Source organism: Quercus suber, unplaced genomic scaffold (genome assembly GCF_002906115.3).
Source record: "Quercus suber isolate HL8 unplaced genomic scaffold, Cork oak 2.0 scaffold_311, whole genome shotgun sequence".
In the NCBI taxonomy this organism is placed as follows: Eukaryota; Viridiplantae; Streptophyta; class Magnoliopsida; order Fagales; family Fagaceae; genus Quercus; species Quercus suber.
This window is the reverse complement of record NW_027069767.1, coordinates 228,133-247,426: the sequence shown is the minus strand read 5'-3', so window position 1 is coordinate 247,426 and position 19,294 is coordinate 228,133. Positions and strand designations below refer to the sequence as shown.

General features: G+C 34.3%; 3 protein-coding genes across 3 annotated transcripts; 2 read left to right on the top strand and 1 right to left on the bottom strand.

Moving 5' to 3' along the window:
- Nucleotides 1-351: 351 nt before the first annotated feature.
- LOC111983944 (uncharacterized) lies at nucleotides 352-944 on the bottom strand. The gene is made up of 3 exons (XM_024015589.1): nucleotides 941-944; nucleotides 747-847; nucleotides 352-630 (listed from the first exon to the last, which is right to left on the bottom strand). The coding sequence occupies exons 1-3, from the start codon at nucleotides 942-944 to the stop codon at nucleotides 352-354; spliced, it is 384 nt and encodes a 127-aa protein (XP_023871357.1).
- Nucleotides 945-9,507: 8,563 nt separating this feature from the next.
- Nucleotides 9,508-11,062, top strand: LOC111983940 (transcription factor bHLH117). Its single transcript, XM_024015587.2, has one exon. It carries the CDS (start codon nucleotides 9,563-9,565, stop codon nucleotides 10,490-10,492), a length of 930 nt encoding a protein of 309 aa, XP_023871355.2. The 5' UTR covers nucleotides 9,508-9,562; the 3' UTR covers nucleotides 10,493-11,062.
- Nucleotides 11,063-14,011: 2,949 nt separating this feature from the next.
- On the top strand, nucleotides 14,012-15,090 carry LOC111983972 (protein VASCULATURE COMPLEXITY AND CONNECTIVITY). The gene is made up of 3 exons (XM_024015615.2): nucleotides 14,012-14,350; nucleotides 14,432-14,637; nucleotides 14,721-15,090. Exons 1-3 carry the CDS (start codon nucleotides 14,252-14,254, stop codon nucleotides 14,896-14,898), a joined length of 483 nt encoding a protein of 160 aa, XP_023871383.1. The 5' UTR covers nucleotides 14,012-14,251; the 3' UTR covers nucleotides 14,899-15,090.
- Nucleotides 15,091-19,294: the final 4,204 nt, after the last annotated feature.

The following is a 19,294-nucleotide window of genomic DNA, read 5'->3' as shown; positions in this document are numbered from 1 at the left end:
TACTGATTAACATGGTAGTGGTGGTCATGTGAGGGACACGTGTAAGTAAGTTGAGCGGGAAGGCCACATGCTAAAACAGGTTGGCCACGATGTACTTTTTAATATTTTAAAATGATTTACAGTTCTCTCCGTCAACCACATCAGCTATCTCGTTAGTTGGCTGATAGTAGGGACTTAAATGTGGTGCGTTAATTGTTTTTGGAACTAAAAGTGGTAAAAATAAAATATAAGGACCAAAATAGAAAACGATGCAAAATGTAGGGACTAAAAGTGCATTTATGCCTTTATAAATTCAGTCTCCAAAGATAACCCTGTGTGCCAAGTTTAAAAAGCTCTCAAATATTCCACTCACTAGGGATTCCACTTCTCAAACTGAGACTCATGACAATGTGGGTCTAGCCAATCCCTGGTAGAGCCCTTTCCCAAGTTGCCAGTGGCTTTGCCACCACCCACAAGTTCTCTGAGACTCTCTAACTTATTCTCCCGACTTGTCCCACTGGTCCTCTCATCTACTTCCTTCAATTTTTGCTTGAACCACTGCTTACGACCAGTAGAATTTGGCTCTTGCTGCTTTAACTGTGAAGAAGGTGCTCCGTGTGGACCTAGGTAGATATTCTTTTCTTTTTTGGCCTGCAAAAGTGAAAAAAATACAGATTTTAAAATACAGACTTAAATGCATAATCTACAGACAATTTTTTTTCCCCCTTTTATTTTGTAATGAATAGTGTAGGATTCTTGTGACTGACCTTTGGAGAAGGAGGTTTTGAGGCTTCTACTTTTGAAACATTAGTTTTACTCCGATTTAAGTCTCCTATTTCCAAGCTTGGAATCACGAATCCATCAGTGTCTGATACATATAAAGGCCATAGATTAACGTCAGTACAATAAGAGACACCTTAAAAATTTTAGAGAAGTTAATGCTGATGATACCCACACAAACCCATTTAAAAAAAAAAAAAAAAATTGAACAGTCACAAAAAATAGGTCACCAAAAAGTGAAAGAACATATTCATCATGATCACAATTACCATCACATCTACTCGCTATTACACTAACATATAAGGTTAAACTACCAAATCAATCTGTGAATACAAACTACAAGGGATATTGTAACAAGATGAAAACACACACTCTCTCCAATGTGATAATTACTAATGATGTGACAAGTAATGACACTACTAAAGACATTGTTCCTTGAGACAGTGATAGATGTTACACCCTCCACTCTTGCAGACCACAAACGGTCCACCTAATTAGTTACATGTCAATTCATCAAGTATGGCTTGTGAGAAGGCTACATATTACTCCCATCTTAATGAACTATACTTGTGCCAAAGAAAGAAACTTAATATTTACTATACTTCAATTGGTAAACAGGATAAATGAGATTTTAATTATTAAGAAATATCAAACTCAACTACAAATTAGAGCAATTGAAAGATTACAAAGACTCCAAATTTATCAAGTGCCACATGAAAGGCATTATGTTCTATGCTAAATCCTCTACTCATAGCATTCTCTACTGAATAATTACTCATATTCTTACTATGTCTTCTAAAAGATTGAAAGACACAGACTGCATAGCCATATCAACATAAAAAAAGAAACTGGGAAACAACATATGCATATATAGTAAATAATGTATAATCAATTGTTAGGTTCTAAAGACTTAGGATTTGGTGTATTTAGAACTCTAATGTGTAATGTTGACAAACCATGATCAAAACAATATGTTTAGTCTTGTTTAGGCTTGCTCAAAGTTGTGTAATTCATGTTGTTAGGGTTTGTGCCCTAAAATCCAATTTATTGGCATGTCATGAATAATTAAGTTGTTTAATTGCATGAGACCATTTATGAACTAATGGGACATTATCTTAGTCCATGAGATGCATAGTATGTGATTTATGTGAAAAGTCATAGAAAGATATAAATCACAAGTTTTTTGTAAACTCAGAATTTTAGTTCATAGTCGGTGATGAAATTGGGCATTTCATCTGCGAAGACTATAACATATAAACTAAGATGATTTGTCTTGATCATGGAAGTGGAGACTTCTAGTTGGTATGTTGATATGTTTTAAGAGTTAAGACATATTGAACTGGACCGCTGTGAGATTTATTATTCTCCTAATGACTGTCAAATGAATAATAAAGCTCACGACTTCTATTTACATCAACTCTAAATCCTGAGAGAATAATGGACCTGATCATGAGATGTAGGTTGCTTTGATATATCAGGAGTGAGATCTATAAGTTATGGTCAAAACCTCAGTATGTTGGGCAGCCGCATTTAGTGTTGATGGGACATGTATTCTCAAGATGGAATTCATAATCTCTTAACGGAGATATAAAATATTCTCTTGAGATAAGTTTAATGGGTTTGGTTATTCAGAGTGTTGGGCCCAACCACTTTAGTAAAGAGTTACTAAAGTATATATTTATGGAATTGGATTTCATAAATATATGATGAATAACATAAAGGATTAAACCGGGTACTCAAGGATTAAGATGTAGTAACCTTCAAAGTGGCAGTCAATATTAATGACTTTGTATTACTACGAATATTTTAATGAAGGGGTTGAATGTATAATAAAGTCTTGGGAAATAATTTATAGATAAGGCCTAGAGTGCAATTATATTCTTATAGTTGTATTGAATATAATTAATGGTAACTTTGGACTTGTCAAGAGTTGACGGAAAAGCCCAAGGCCCATTGGAGCTAGTGTCTTATTGGTCCCTTTGGTCCCATCTCAAGCCACAAACTAAAGCTCAATTGGGTAGGCCCAAAAGGCTAACCCAATTAGAAATCAGTCATTATTTAGTAAGTGGTATTAAATAAAGAAACTATGAGAATAGTTTAACGTACGTAAGATACAAAGAAAAAGAAATCAGTTTTTCTCCACAAGGAGAAGAAGAAGGTTTTTTCTTTGAGAGTTTATGTACAAAAAGACTGATTGAGAGACCACACATCTTGGGCACCACGTGGAATTGAGATGAAGATTGAAGGTATTCTCAAGTTTGGTTTTGAAATCCACTGCATCAAGGTACACTTTCTATTCTTTGATTCTAGAATTCATGGTTACATGTTTATCTTTCATGATTGAAGTAGATCCGTGTTTTTGTTGCTTCCGCTGCGTGTGTTTTTGTATGAGATACAAAAACCCAACACATGTAAAGTTGGAATCGAGAGGCTGCAGATGCATTGGTGCATTTGGGCCTTGCTCGATCGATCGAAAGTTAGACTCAATCAATCGAAAGTCGACCAAAATTTTTTTTTCTACAGAATTTCCAACTCAGCCCTATCTCATTAAACGTTTTGGGTTTTATGTTTTTGCCCTAGGTATATAAAGCAAAACCCTAGTCACGTTTTTGGAGGTTGCTCTAGGTGTATTGTTGCTCATATTTTTGCTGTTTGTGTGAATCTCTTGTGAGATCCTTGAGGAGCTTTCCTTCACATAAACTTAGGGTTTTCAAGGTAGAGATAATATCAACATCTTGATGATCAACTCAGTTGTTGCCATTGGAGCTTAAAGAAACACAAGCGGGAGTGCTTGTATCTTGTGGAGAATCCAAGAAAAAAGGAGTCCGTAGATTCGGAGCTTGCACGTGGTCGTGTTAATAAGTTCTACTGGTGGGTAGCATTAGGAAGTCAAGCGAGGGAGCTTGTAAGTCCTTTTGTATGAACTTCGATTCTTTCGTATAGTGGATTCAAGTTTACCTTAAGGATAGTTAGGTCAAATCCTCCACAGGTTTTTACCGTGTGGTTTCCTGGGTCATCATATCATTGTGTTATTTACTTTTCCGCTGCTTTATATTCTTGATATGATTGTGCGTTTGTGATAACCTAGATTTGGATAATTTGACTAAGTTAATCACTTGGCTAATTAACTAGGTTAATCTGGTTGGGTTAAGGGGTCTAAAAACTGATCATCAATATCAATATATATATATATATAAAAGCAAAGACCTCATGTAAGAGTGCATAAGGTCTTGCCACATGGCACTCTAATGTTGCATTTAGCCATTTTTACCTCTTTTTATTAAGTTTTTTTTTTTTTTTTTACTGTTACCCAATAGATCATAGTAACTTATTTTTACAATTATATAAATTTAACATTTTTTACATCTTTTTATTAAGTATTTTTTACTATTACCAATAGATCATAGTAAATTTTTTTACTATTATATCAAATATGAGTTGTTCTTGACAATTAGACCAATTAGACCAAAAGTTATTCACTACAAAATGGACTGCCTTTTAAAAGTAGATCAAACCTTATGAAAAACTTAAGCCCAGTTATTACCTTACATATTATGAACAAAGTTTGACCATTCCCACGTGTAAATCAAAGCAAAAACTCTTACCCTCTTACAAACTCTCTTCTTCCTCCCCTACGTATAGATGATACTTCTAGAAAATCTCATTCTTATGAAATCATGCCTCCATTTTCCCCCAATTTCAATTCAATATGCTTTTTTCTATTAATAAGTTCTATGCAATTTATATGGATAAATTCTTTGTCATCGATTAGTGCAACAAAAATATATATAAATCTTAAGATCCCTGAGGTTGTTGAAATAATTGACAAGTGCATATTTCTAAAATTTATAATAACAAAAAGTCTAATAAATGGCATATATTATCTCACAAAATGCCATTAACTTAATATTTTCTTTAAAAAATTTCAATGATAGGAATGGTAAAAAACATGATCCTATACAAGAAATACCAAAAATACAGGCAAAACAATTTTCATAGGAGGATTTATCTTTAAATAATATGAAGACAATAGTAAAGATAAAATGCATTTAATGAGATCCTACGGAACATGTTTGTTAATCATTTCAAATTATATTCGTCATTTATGTAAAAAAAATAATAATATATCATATTATTTACATTAACAAAATAATACATATTAATTTCGAAGTTCATTGCAAGATGTGAACTGCTAGGGTGTTGCAACAATAAGTAACATTGATACAACAATGGATTGGTATTACATTTTGTGCGTACTTTGTGAAAGGAATGTCAAACCACAAGCAGGATCATTTTGGTGTGCAAAATGTGAAACAAAAACAAATCTTTCTATCCCAAAGTTAGAGGCACTCACATTAACTACATACCCTCCACATATTTATAATATATTTATCTCACTATAACTACTATACACACACACACACACAATTGCAAACTACTTCAGATACAGGATTCAAATTGAAGTTTTTGATGCAACTGACAAAACAAATTTTGTAATATTTGATCGAGATGTCAAGAAAATCCTAAATAAATCTACAAGAGATTTTGTTGAAAAATAAATTGAGGTACAACTTATTTAAATTATTGTAAAACTATTGATATTGGAGAAGGAATCCCACGCGATTTGAAAAAAAAAAAAAAAAGTTAGGGAAAAAATGGATTTTCCTACTTCATTTGAATAAATTCAATCTGAAGGATGGTTTTGAAAATTACATAGTTACTAAGATTTTTTATGCACCTTCAAATGACAAAAAGGTATGGAAGAAAAAAAAATACATACACAATCCAATATGCTATATTAATTCTCTTTGCTGCACTACTCCAAAATTAACAAAAATAAAAAAATAAAAATGATGATGCCGAAAATCTCACCAGTGAGTTGCACGACGCGTGTACGCTCAAAAACAACACCTGCACAATGAAAAAGAAAAGGACCTCACAGAGAGCACCGGTGTGGTGCCGGCCAAATACCCTCCGAAGGTCAAGTTAGAACTTCTTTCAACTCTAGAGTGCTAGAGAGGGGTTAATTATGCGTACCTCGACTTATGAGGGTATTGGGGCTTTTATAGTAGTAAAGGGTGGACCTTTCTTTCTTGGAGTAGAAGTCTTTTCCTTATAGGAATCCTTATGCGCGTAGATTTTTTTTTTCAAATTAGTGAATATGTTTGTTTCAAATTTTGTGTGAATTATTTAGAAATTGTTCCTTGCGTACAATTGAGAAGTGAGGGCGGCATAGAATTAGTGGAGTTTGGTTTCTTTAGTGTCATGGGGATTTGGATTCTTTATTTGTAGGAAAAATTACACTTTGCCCATTTAGAGTTTTTCCGAAAAATACTTTTCCTACCTATGGTTTAAAAATTGATACTTTACCTACTTAAGGTTAGCTTCGTTTGTTTCCCGTTACCCAACTTTGTTAGAAACATGGATAAATTTGTATTTTTATTACCCTTTTATATCTCTCTCTTCTCAAAACATAAAAAACTAAAAAAAACAAGGAAAAAGAAAATTTAAAAGTTAGGTTTTGTAAGAATTAAAAGCTAAATTTTACATATTCTTTTCATATATCAACTTTTAGATCTTTTATTTTAACATATTAAAAATTGAAATTATGCATTTCTGGTCGTAGCAGACCCAATCCTTAATGGCCATAAACTCACACCTCATTCATATTTCAGACTTTAGACACAAAAGATTAGGCAACACATAAAGCAAATCGCAAAAATCAACCCGTTATTATATTTTGTTAATTTGGAAACTGAGCTTGTGTTTTGCTGGTAGTTTAATTTTGCCCTCTACTCTAACTTTGGCTGATCAACTAAATTTAGCAATTTCTCCCAAAAAAAGAAAAAAAAAAGAAACTAAATTTAGCACAAAAAATATTAGTTCAAATAGATTGTAAATTTGTTTTTGTCTGTTCGGTATAATCTATAGGTTTCATAATTTGTTACACGAGTACATTGATTGTAATTCCTAGAGAAACTTCAATTATTCTTGTAGCTCTAGCCAAACCCCTAGAATTATATGTCAGAAAGAGAAAATTATTGGAGCCACCCGAGTGTTTGTTAGTTTTGAAAACAAGGAAGACAATAACGCAAATGGGAATGGTGATCACTACCGCTGGGATGCACAGATGCGGCAAAATGGGCATTGTACCAGCGTCCGACGCTATGACGTGCGAGCGACACTGTTGCCCACGAGTCAGTGCTATGTCCAGTTTTTTTTTTTTGGTTTCCCAATACATGTCGACTTAGGCCGAATTGGTTTGTATCAGCCAAAACCGCTGAAACACACCAAGTCAGGCCATATCGACGCCGATTTAGGTCGAAATTCAAGTTTTTATTTATTTATTTATTTTTTTAAAATTTTAATTTTTAAATTTTTTTTTAAGAGGTATAAAGGGAAGGAGTAGTTCTAATTTTCGTGAGGACGAGGGTGGATCTTGCCGCCATAGCTACATATGAACTTCGCTTTGTAGTTCTGGTGAGGCTGATTGTCTCACGGCAGTAGATTCTCAAAGTCGATTTAGCGTGAGCGCGGCGAGGATTCGCCATAGTTAGGGTATGAAGTGAAGGAGTAGTTTTCCATGGGTTGATTGTAGACAGGGAGAGAGAAACAAAAAAGAGTGGAAGAAGTCTAGTAGGCATGTGTGTAAGAACTATAGAAGCACTATGGCTTTATTTAGTTTAGTGCACGAATGAAACACGTGTGAAGTTGTGCCCTATAAAACAATTGAAATTTTAGTATAGATTAATTATTATTGTATATAATTAGTTACACACATTCTTGCATATATTTTGTGAAGTTGTATTTTAAAAATATAATTTCAATTATAATTGTAAAATCATAAAATTGTATTTTCAAAACATAATTTTATAATTTATGCTTAGCAATATATAGAAAGTATAAATAAAATTTTTTTAATAATTTTTAATTGCCGCACCCCCATTGCACCCGCATCCGCATCCTACTTTTTCAAAAATTGCCAAGTCCTGCTCCTGCACCCGAATCCGAAAATACACCCGTTCTTCATAGCACCATCGTTGATACTCATACTCATATGACGACGATGCTAACATTAGAAGCGAGCGAGCGCGTGAGGGCAGTATTCTCGATGCACATGTGGAGGATCTTGGTGATGGTGATGAATGCGTTGGTGATACTACTCTTGTTCCTGGTCTCGTTTTGTCGAAGGTGGAAGAATGAGGAAGGTGGGACCTAGAGCCAGAATAAAAAGAAGAAAAAAATCAATGAAAAGAAAGAAAAGACACATCAATTTTCTTCTCTTGAAAAGAAGAGGTAAAAGTTAGGTTTTAAACCTAACTTTTAGATCTCATTTTTTATTGATTTTTTAGTTTTTTTATGTTTTGAGAGGAGAGAGATATAAAAGGGTAACCAAAATACAAAATTACTGCTGTTTTTAATAGAGGTGAGTAACAAGAGACAAATAGAGATAACCTTAGGTGGGTGAAGTGCCAATTTTTAAACCAAAAGAAGGTAAAGTGTTTTTTGGACAAATCACAGATGGATAAAGTATAATTTCCCCATATTTGTATTTGAATGGGTTGGAAGTTGTAAAGTGATTGATGTGCACTTAGAATTCAGAACCATTTGGAGTATTATTACTTATATTTCGAATTACAAAGGGTTTTACTAACTTATGCTCTTAAGACAAACATTAGTAAAATCATTTTAGGAATTTTTTATTTTTGAAAAAATGACTTACTTTTTTTATTAATCGTTTTTTCAATATTTCTTAAAAAAATTTATAAAATTAATTCTTAATGTAAGCTTTAAGGGCACAAAATAACTGAATCCTATGAGCAGTTTTATAATTAAAAATTATTTCACAACTTTTTTGCTATAATTTTGATGTGACAGATTGTGAGTAGTTAACTATTACTTACACATAGACTTACTATTTTTTCTTCACTAATTACACTTTGCCTTGTAATAGTTGTTGCATGAAGTTGTGAAAAATTTTGTAATTCAAGATATTTTGGAGAAATTTTGTAGGTTTGTATTGTCAATTTAGTTGATGAGCAAGGGTAACACTATCTTTTCAAGGCCTCAGCAGATAATAATATCCTATCTTGCCAGCCAATGAAACACTACTTGTAACACGTGTAAGTACACGCCCAACATTTTATTGTTATCCCAATCGGAAATTATTGAATTGTGTGGGTGTCTACTCTTTATACTAAAATTCCCAAATAAACCCTCCATTCATTCTTCATAAAGCAGGCAACCCCTTACTCTTTTGATCCAATCCAAGGGGGCAAAATAGAAAATTCGAAGCCAACAACAATCAGATAACAGCAGCTTTCGTTAAAAGTTAAAAACACCTCTCCTCCTCCCTTCCGAGCCACGAGCAAAACACGTGCTTTGAGCTCACCAATCTCAGCCGTCCAAAATTAGCATCCAACGGACACTGCCACATAACCGCCAAAAAGAAAAATGGAAAAAAAAAAAAAATGAAACCCTTGAAAATTCGAAATCGAAAAAAAACGGTTTCCCGGTGATGTGAAACGGCCCCAGAGAATCAGACAAATCGACAAAGTAGCTGTACACAAAAATAAACCCTGTACCTGCCTGCCTGTCACGTTTGTACCTGTACGGACCCTATCATCCTCGACGTCCTAGCCGCTCCCATCCTCTGCACCAATCCCCTTCCCCCACGTGTCCCCCTTCCATCCTCTCTCTCTCTCTCGTTATATATATATTTTACATTATACATTATACATTCTGATTCACCACCTCCCTCTGTCTCTTTCTCTGAAAGCTCTGTTTGATTGTGAGTGAAAAAATGGAGAGCTCTGCCTCTGATGAGGCTAACTTCGACGCCATGTTCTCCGGAGTGAGCCTTCAGTCTTTTCTCACTCTGAATACTACTCAGACAATGCCTTCATCATCGGCTACCACCACCTCGACTTTTCCCTTCACCTTCTTCAGCGAGGACTTTCCGGCTCTCAATCTGAACCGCTCCGGAGAAAGCTCTTCTCTCAACTACGCTGTCTCCGAGTCGGAGTTCAAGCTTCCCAAAACCGAACCGTTTTATTATCCGTCGGACGGGTTCCTCGAAACTCAGCCATTTAACTTCTTATCCATCCCAATCCCAAACTCTACGTCATCATCTTCTCCACCGTTCCACCACTTGCCAGACCTACACTCCCTGGAACTCACCCGAGCTCAACCGGTCCAAGTCCAACTTTATCCTCCTCTTCTTCCTGAGTTGCCATCGAAACGAGTCCGAGTTGACTCGGCGACTCGCAGCCAGGAAACCCTAGACTCAATCGTGCAGAGCTGCAGGGTGATGCCACAGAGCAAGCTGGCAAGGAGGCGACGTCAGAAGCTGAGCGAGAAGACGCAGAGCTTGCAGAGGCTAATGCCATGGGACACGAAGATGGACATGGCGACCATGATGGACGAGGCCCATAAATACATCACGTTCCTTCAGGCCCAACTCAAGGCCCTTCAGACCATGCCTCCTTCCTCCTCATCCTCATCCTCTTCGGCCAATTACGAGTTTGGTGGGCTGGAGAGGCTGACCCGAAACCAGGTCCTCCGGGTCCTACTCAACTCGCGTGTTGCTCAGACTGTGCTCTACTCCAAAGCCCGTTGCGTTGTCTCTGTCGAGCAGTTGGATTTGCTCCAAAAGCTGATTTTCCAGCAGCGGCAACAACAACAGCAACTGGTGCTTCCTCCATCTTCGTCCAGGCTCTTCTTCAATCACTGACTCCTCTGACACTCATCAGAGTATTTTCTTGGTGGCGCGTCTTTTCCACGCCCCTTTTGCGCTTTTTGGCATTTTTAGTTTTTCTAACTAAGGGAAATCATATAGGAATATGAAAAGGTTACTACTAGTCTAGTGTTTTAGCTCCCCCCCCAAAAAAAAAAAAAAGAAGAAGAAAAGAAAACAAATTTCTGAATTTTGTGTTTTGAGGAGTATAGGGAAGTTAAACGAATGAGAAACTCAGGCAGGGAAAAGAGAAAACAAATTTCTGAATTTTATTTTCGTGGGAATTTGTTTGTTTGTCGTTGTTTGGCTGATGATTTGGTTGGTGATGTTTGTACACGATGCTATTAATGGTGTGAAGAATGACAAATTCACGGACTCTCTCTGACTCCGTCACCAAAACATTCTGCTGCTATATAGAATATAGAATATAGACTATATAGTTTATGAAGAATTAATATACCGAATTGCGTGACCCCATGATTTGTGTTTGGTGCCTTTGCAGCATGGTCTATGAGGGATTGTTTTGTGCAAGTCTATGTAGAGTCACTGACTCATGAATTAAATATATTAATTAGGCACATATTCCTTCTTTATTATATGCTTGTTCTTCTGGGACTGGGACTGTCTTTATTTTTTGGTTGTGGAGTAGTTTTAGTTTCCTAGTTTGGGCTTGGTCATTAATGTTATTAAGACAGTTTGAGATAGCTTATGTGCAGTATCTGGACTAACCAAATCAAGTAATCCAAATAAAGAGTTATTGGGGGCCCAACTTTTTGATTTCAAACATGGTTGAGTTATATAAGCCAATTCATCTCCTTTGGGTTTGTCTGGGTGTAGTACATAATTCATAATTGCTCTATTTATTTATTTATTTTTTTTCCCTTCTTTGGGTTTGAATGGTAGCCCTTACTTAAAGCTCAATAGTTTCACTTGACGATATGTTTACTGTGAAGGGGTAATATGGGTAAAAAATTCTTGTCAATCAAACTGTTTGTATGTATAATATTATAAAAGTCAATGGACATTGAATAAATCACCAAAAATTCAATAAAAAATTTAGGATCACACTTCTTAGTCATCACAACTCTCGAAAAATTGTAAATAGTGAAGAAAAAAAAATAGTGAATTTATATGAAAGTGATACATAATAAATTAGAGTTTACCATATAAGATAGTTGTAAAAAATAGTATAATAAATTGTATAATCTTATAATAATTCAAAGGTCACATGCTACCTCTTAATCGGTGGAGTTTGAGTAAAATGAGTAGAAATAAATTTATGTGAGAATGTATGTGTTTTTCTGGGTGATGATAAGTTGTTATTTATTTATATGAGGAATTATTTCTTCGGTAATAATTTCCTTTTTAACAAGATAGTGATTGTAAAACTTTACTCCTTTGTGGAGAGAATTTGAATTCAAATCTCCCTTTCCAATTACGGTAAGCCAGAAATTTTAATGAGATTATTGCAGAAAAGTTGAAAAATTGAGAAATTTGTATTCCGGATCATGTGACTTATCAATTGAATTTTATTTAAGCAGTTATTTATTGAATGCCATCCTACCATGCACAATTTTACTTTTAATAAAAAATGCACATTCATAACAAAAGATATGTGAAGATTAAACTTTTACAGGGAGTCTCGAGCATCGTAAATATTGAGCCATGAGCCCATGATGATGATATAACGTCTCTACAGGTAAATTACAGTGAACCCTTTTTTTTTTTTTTTTTTTTTTTTCAGTGAACCCACCAAGAGGATTGTTTTTGAAGGGAAAAAGAAAATGATAAAGTTTATCTACAAAATTGTTTGTAGGTTACAACCTTATTTAATATCCTTTTATTAAAGGTGAATTTTGATAAATCCACAATTGGATTACATATTCATTTTATATCCTCCATGTTTACAAAATTTATAGAAAATTAAAGATTAATAGTTATGTTATTAATAAATTATTAAAATTGTAAGTTTTTATAGTTTAAAATTATGCATAAAATATAAGTTTAAAGTTTATATAGTAAATAATATCCGATTGACACAAAATTTAATATATGTATTAAGAGTGGAAAGAAGATATAATTCAACAGTTAAATTTTCAAAATATATAGTAATATTTATTTTATTAAGTAAGTTTATAATTTTAGATTACAACTAATTTTGTATCTAAAGTTTGTAAAATAAAAAACATTTTCTTTCCCTTTTGAGAATCAGGAAACCCCATTTTCAAACCATGCTTATGTGAACAGGTCTGAAAAGGCGGTACATGGTGAAGAAAACTCTGGGTTCAATGGTGTACAGGCAGGGTGCACACGTTTTGAGCTTTGTCTTTTAGGACTTTTTATATGATATTTATTGCAAGCCCAAAAAGAGGACATTTTTTTCCCTTTCAACCAAGCCAGATCTGCCAATGTGCTAGACTGCCAGTGGCTTCTCACACAAATGACATTGACCCCTCGTCATGCGTTACAACTTATGAGGAAACTAAAATTTTAATTGTTGAAAGATTAATCAAGGTATCAAACCCATCACAAAAGGAAAAGAAAAGAAAAGAAAAGAAAAAATCACTCAACAGTATTATAGTTTGCTTGTACAGTTGTATGTTTCACAAAGCTCATTTAACCCACTTTGTATTGTTGGCTATTCTGAAATTCTCACTATAATATGAAGGCTTATTTTGAAGATCTGTCCAATTGGTTTCCCCTACTTTTTGGACGATCAAAATAGGAACAAAAAAATAACTAAAGGTGTATCTTACTAATGAACCATTGGATTTAAGAGTATAGTCTTAAGAAGACCAAAAATTACAAGAAGATAATTTCAAAACACAAATAATGATGTCTTTTTGAGGTTTTATGAAACACAAATTTAGTAAAGGTATATATATAGATTTAACCACTTAGAATGACAATTCTTCCCTCCAGGAGATATGATCCTTCCTAAAGGTACTTTGAGGTTTTATGAAACAAAAATTTAGTAAAGGAGGTGTTCTTTTCTTCTTTTGTTTTAAACGAAAAAATTAACTAAATGTTACCCAAACATTTTAGAACTCTATTGCCTTTTTATACTTGGATATATTCACCATGATCATGGTGTTCTTTTCTTCTTTTGTTTTAAACAAAAAATTTAACCAAATGTTACCCAAACATTTTAGAACCCTATTGCCTTTTTATACTTGGATATATTCACCATGATCATGGTCATAAAATTCAAGACACAGCAGAGAGATTTTAAAATCCTTAAATTTAGGTCGGGATTGCCATGATCAAATTTAGAAAAAGAGGAATTACAGGGGGAAAAGCACAAATAGAAGGATAATGTGACTTTATTATCAGTGATTTGTATCTGCTTACCAATTAGAATTCATGGGTAGAAATTAATGATTTGCAAATCCATATTAAAAGTCAAAGAATCACAGTGACTAGCCACCGTTTGGTCATTTGCTTAGATCATAGATGCCTAGGCACGCTCCCCAATGAGCTGGGTTATACCCTACTTTCCTTCTTCCCCCCCATCAAAGGATTCCAAGACTGAAGAAAAAGAAAGAGAAAGAAGTCACAAAAGCAACATAAAGTGTGGAGACAAAAGCAGCTTTTACCCACTTATCCCCAGCTAATGCCCATTCTACACACTTTTCTACTCTTTAAAACCCCTTAAACTTTGTTCAGATGTTCCTTCTCATCTAAAACATAGTAGAGACTAGAGATAGAATTTGTTCTTTTCAATTGCTCCATATTTTCTCCCAAAAAAAAAAAAAAATGGCCAAGATAGTAGGTGCTTTTATTTGTCTAGTGATAGTGGCAATGGATGTCATGGCCGGGATCCTAGGCATTGAAGCTGAAATTGAACAAAACAAGGTATGCCATTTATTTCCTAAGCAGAAAACTTTGTATTTTTATTTTAGTTTTTTTATGTTGTAACTCAAAAATTTTCAACAGGTAAAGCACTTAAGGCTATGGATATTCGAGTGTAAAGAGCCAAGTGAGCAGGCTTTCAAGCTGGGTTTAGGTGCAGCAGCACTTCTGGGTCTAGCCCATGTCATAGCCAACTTGCTTGGTGGGTGTAACTGCATTTGTTCTCAAGAAGAGCTCGAAAAGGCTTCCCCAAGTAGGCAACTCTCAGTGGCTTGCCTCATTTTCACTTGGTATGTCTTAATTAATTAAGCCTGGACTTGATTGTGTAAATTGTACTTTGGCTTGATTGTTTTTTGTTTTTGTGATTGATCAGGATTATATTTGCCGTGGGATTGTCCATGCTGGTGATAGGGACTTTGTCAAACCGCAAGTCAAGGGCTTCCTGTGGTTTCACACACCATCATTTTCTGTCCATTGGAGGGATTTTGTGTTTTGTTCATGGCCTGTTTTCTGTTTCATTTTACGTTTCTACCACTGCCAACCTTAGTTAGTAAGAAATGAAATGTATGTATGGAGGTCATAAAGCATAATCATAAGCCTTTACTTTACTCGTCCTTCTCTTTACATTAACTTTTTCTGTTTTCCAAAATGTAACCACTTTAGAATGACAATTCTGACCTCCACATGGAATGTGTGAAGCTTAAATATTGCTAATTTCAACTTTTTACCTTTTCTATTTTTAACATATAGTGAATATGTTAAGAACTTGGTCACTACTCACTACATTGCCCACTCACAATTGTGGGTCTTTAAATTTGTTGCATTACAGCCTGGCGAAGTTTCGATTAAAAGGTTATTGAAATGAAAAATGTGGTTTCATTGGATTATGCTTTTATAATCATTGGGAATATGTGGTCTATAACCACCCCGATTAATTAATATTCTAATCTCGTTTCCATTTGGGTGCTTTTTTATATGGTCTTTTTGTATGGTGTGCCTTTCTTTGATAATGTTACACTGGATGGATTTTCTTTTTCCTTCTATCTTTTCCTCCATTTTAGCCTTTGAGATAAAACGAAAGCATTATAGAATTTAACGTAGAGTAGATTAATTTAATAAGTTTAGAGAAAGTAATAACTTGCAATGCTTGATTCAACTCTGGAAAATTCATTTATGGTTTACCCGTTGGCTGCTGCACCTTGAAGTTGAACAAATGTCCTTGACCAGTTGACCTGCCAAGCATCCCTTGTCCAAATAAATCCGCTTGTAATGGCTCAAGTATAGCATTAATCAATAATTACATCGAATCATACTACCATTTGATTAACCCTATTTTATTGGCTTGGAGTACCACCTTACAACAATAAGTCTTTGTTCAGTTTTTTCTATGAGTAGCTGATAAATTCCTTTATGCGATGTTTTGCTTCAATTTCGGATATGCCTTCATGTACCATGTAGCACTGGATGGATTTTGCCACATCCCTTCTCTTACTCTCAGCCTTCGAATAAAAGAAAAAGGAAAAATTAGTATATACCTTAGCAGGAATGGATTTGATTTTACTACTTAATATGTTAAATTCTGCCACGGTACAAACTGGACAGGACCTATAGCAATAGCTGAGATTGCAGATAATTGTACCACTACCAGACATAGCCCCAAATCATCACTAAGTCGAGCAATGAGGGATGACCAATATATTAGCTAGCTCTGTGCCATTCTCGATACAATGAAGCGAATTTTTGGTAAAGGTGCACCCTTGCAGTATATATGCATGGATAGCTGCTGCAAAACCACCCACTGAAATACATGCATTTTCTAAGTACTCGCTCACAGTTGGAATGTATCCACTGGAAAACCACCATGCTTCTAGTAGATGTGCTTTACAAAATTTCGCCCGCTGCAACGAAAACACAAGGCAAGGCACACCAATCGGGCAATTGAGAAATATAGTTTTGTAAATTGCATTCGTAAGATATATTAGTGTGACTCTTACCTATTCCATTAGGAACCACATATTAATATCAACAGAGTTAATTCCGTATTGTCAGGGGCGGAGCCAGGATTTTTTGTTTGGGGGGGCCAAATTTTTTTACTAATATATTAGTCTTGAGTCAAGATAAACAATCACACACATGTGTAAACGCACATATACAAATATAAACATTAATATTTTGATACTAGAGTAGGTCATAATTTATGAATATATTGTGAATAAAATTAATAACTTTCACATATGTATATTCGCAAGATAATTTTTTAGGAGAATTTATCATCTTTTAAACTCCAATACTATACAAAGATATTAAACATGTACAAAAAACGAATTAGAAAAAACAAAAACTATCTTGTCTCTATAACTTCTAGACTAATTGACAAATTCTATTAGTTTTTAAGAGAATCATTGGACTAACTCAAACATTTTGGGGGCTAACTTGTACAAAAGCAGTCTAGTTTGATATTAAACATGTATAAAAAACGAATTAAAAAAAAAAACAAAAACTACCTTATCTCTATAACTACTAGACTAATTGATAAATTCTATTGGTTTTTAAGAGCATCATTAGACTAACTCAAACATTTGGGGGGCCAACTTCTATTTTTGTAGCTAAATATTTAGATTTTTAATACTTACATATAATAAAAAATAATTTTTTTTGGAGAATCTCTTCCTTTCTTATGCTTTTGTGGCAACAAAATAGGTAAAATGAGAGAGAGAGAGAGAGAGAGAGAGAGAGAGAGAGAGAGAGAGAGAGAGAGAGAGAGAATTTTTTTTTTTTTGGTTAAAAGGAACTTCATTAACAAAACTAACCGGCCTCTAAAATGATAAAATCCTGACTAAGGAGAGCACCTCGTCTAGCAAGGGCGTCGGCACATTTATTCGCCTCTCTATAACAATGTCTAATCCTAACTAGGGGATGTCTTTCAAAAACTTCCTACAATTGGCCACCAAAACATCAATACCATTAGGACGATCTAGTTCCTTCTTCATAAGATCCACAACCAATTTTGAGTCAAGCTCAATTTCAACCTCAATTTCAACCGCTAGAAGTTTAAGAGTAATACACAAGCGAATGCCATCACGAAGGGCCCAAAGTTCTGCAGCAACACTTGTTGTAGACCCAATTGCTCATGCAAATCCCTTGACCCATTCTCCTTTATCATTCCGAATTAAACCACCTCTACCAGCCAGATCGGGGTCCCCCAATGAAGATCCATCTGTATTCAACTTGAACCAGCTAAGAGGAGGTTGGTGCCAACAAACCTGGATTTTTGTTTTAGCACTTATCTGCTTCCCATTGATTCCAAGGTGTAGAAATTCAGCTGCTTGGCTACGGCTTCAGCTTTGGAATCCTTTTGGAGCTGAGGACTTTTGTCGGTAGGCATGAAGGTTATGCAAAGCAAAACGTTGCCCCCACCCAAAAAGTTTGAGCCCATTTTGGAAAGCAAAAGTTAAGTATTATTTCATTCCCCCAAAAAAAAAAAAAAAATTGATAACATTTTTCACACTAATTGAGTTAGCAAGTTTTTATTGAATTTTATCTGAGCCAACTTCTGACATCATTTTTTTTTTTTTTTGTATCACTAACAATTTGCCATATCAACAAATATTAAATTTTTGGCAAAAACACAATTTTGGTACATACATTTTGAAATCACAATTAATTTGGTACTTACATTTTGGTAGCAATCAATTTAGTCCCTATTATTTTCAACTTTCAGTCAATTTGGTCCCTACTGTTAACTTCTAACGGAAAATGCTTACGTGGCAAACGGATTGCACAATTAGCACATTTAATATTAAAAGATTAAATAAAATGCTAATGTGACTAAATTTTATTGGCCACGTCAATGATTAACTGGCAAAAAAATACCATCCGAAAAAAAAAATGAAAGGATGAATTTAACGAATTAAATTAATCAAAAAAATAAAAATTAATTAAATAAAATTTTAAGTTTTTCTTGGACTTTCTTGACAGCTAGACACCAACCCAAAACACAATTTTTCATCCGAATTCAAGGAATCAAAACCTTACACAAAACAAATCCAAATCCTCCTAAAAAAACTAGATCTAACAACACCGATTCATCAATAGATAGCACATCAAATTCAGATAGCTCAAAGCTGGTCTGTAGCCACGTTTTTCAGAAACGCAACTATAGGTTTGACCTTTAGTCACAGTTATAAAATGTGGCTATAGACCCACAAGGGCTATTGCTGTGCAGATTAGGCCTGGTTTGTAAACCCGGCTATAGGAAACACGGCCATAGCCTATAGCCGCGTTTTTTAAACTTGATCTTTTGTACATGCAATGTGTATATGCCAGAGCCAGAGATTGATGATCCTTTGCTTGCTTTCAGATCTAATCCAATCAAGGCTTATGAAGATCCGATTGCTAATACAATAATAATGATTTTTTTGTGTTAAAAAAAAAAAAAAAAAAAAACTTAAATAACAAGCCTTTGATATGTTTTCTGGAAAATTCAATACTAAAAACGAATTTTTTCCCTAAGTAAACCAAAACAAATATCATTTTTATAAACATTACCAATCCGGAAATGAAAGCTTACTTTCAACAATGAAATTCATTCACTTCAATTAAAACAATATAAATTTACGAGGTGGTGGAGGTGGGAAGCGTGAGAATGATAGATGAAGATTTTTTTTTTTGTGTAAGCTATTTTGATTTTTTTGAATTGGTGGTGTGTATATGGGTTGTACTTTGGTTATGAAGAAAGTAAAAGAAAACTTAAAAATTATTTAATTAATTTAATTCCTTAAATTCATCCTTTTAATTTTTTATTTTATTTTCTAATGTGTATTTTTTTTTTTTTTTTTTGTCAATTAATCACTAACATGGCCAATAAAATTTAGACATATTAGCATTTTATTTAATCTTTTANTTTGGAATCCTTTTGGAGCTGAGGACTTTTGTCGGTAGGCATGA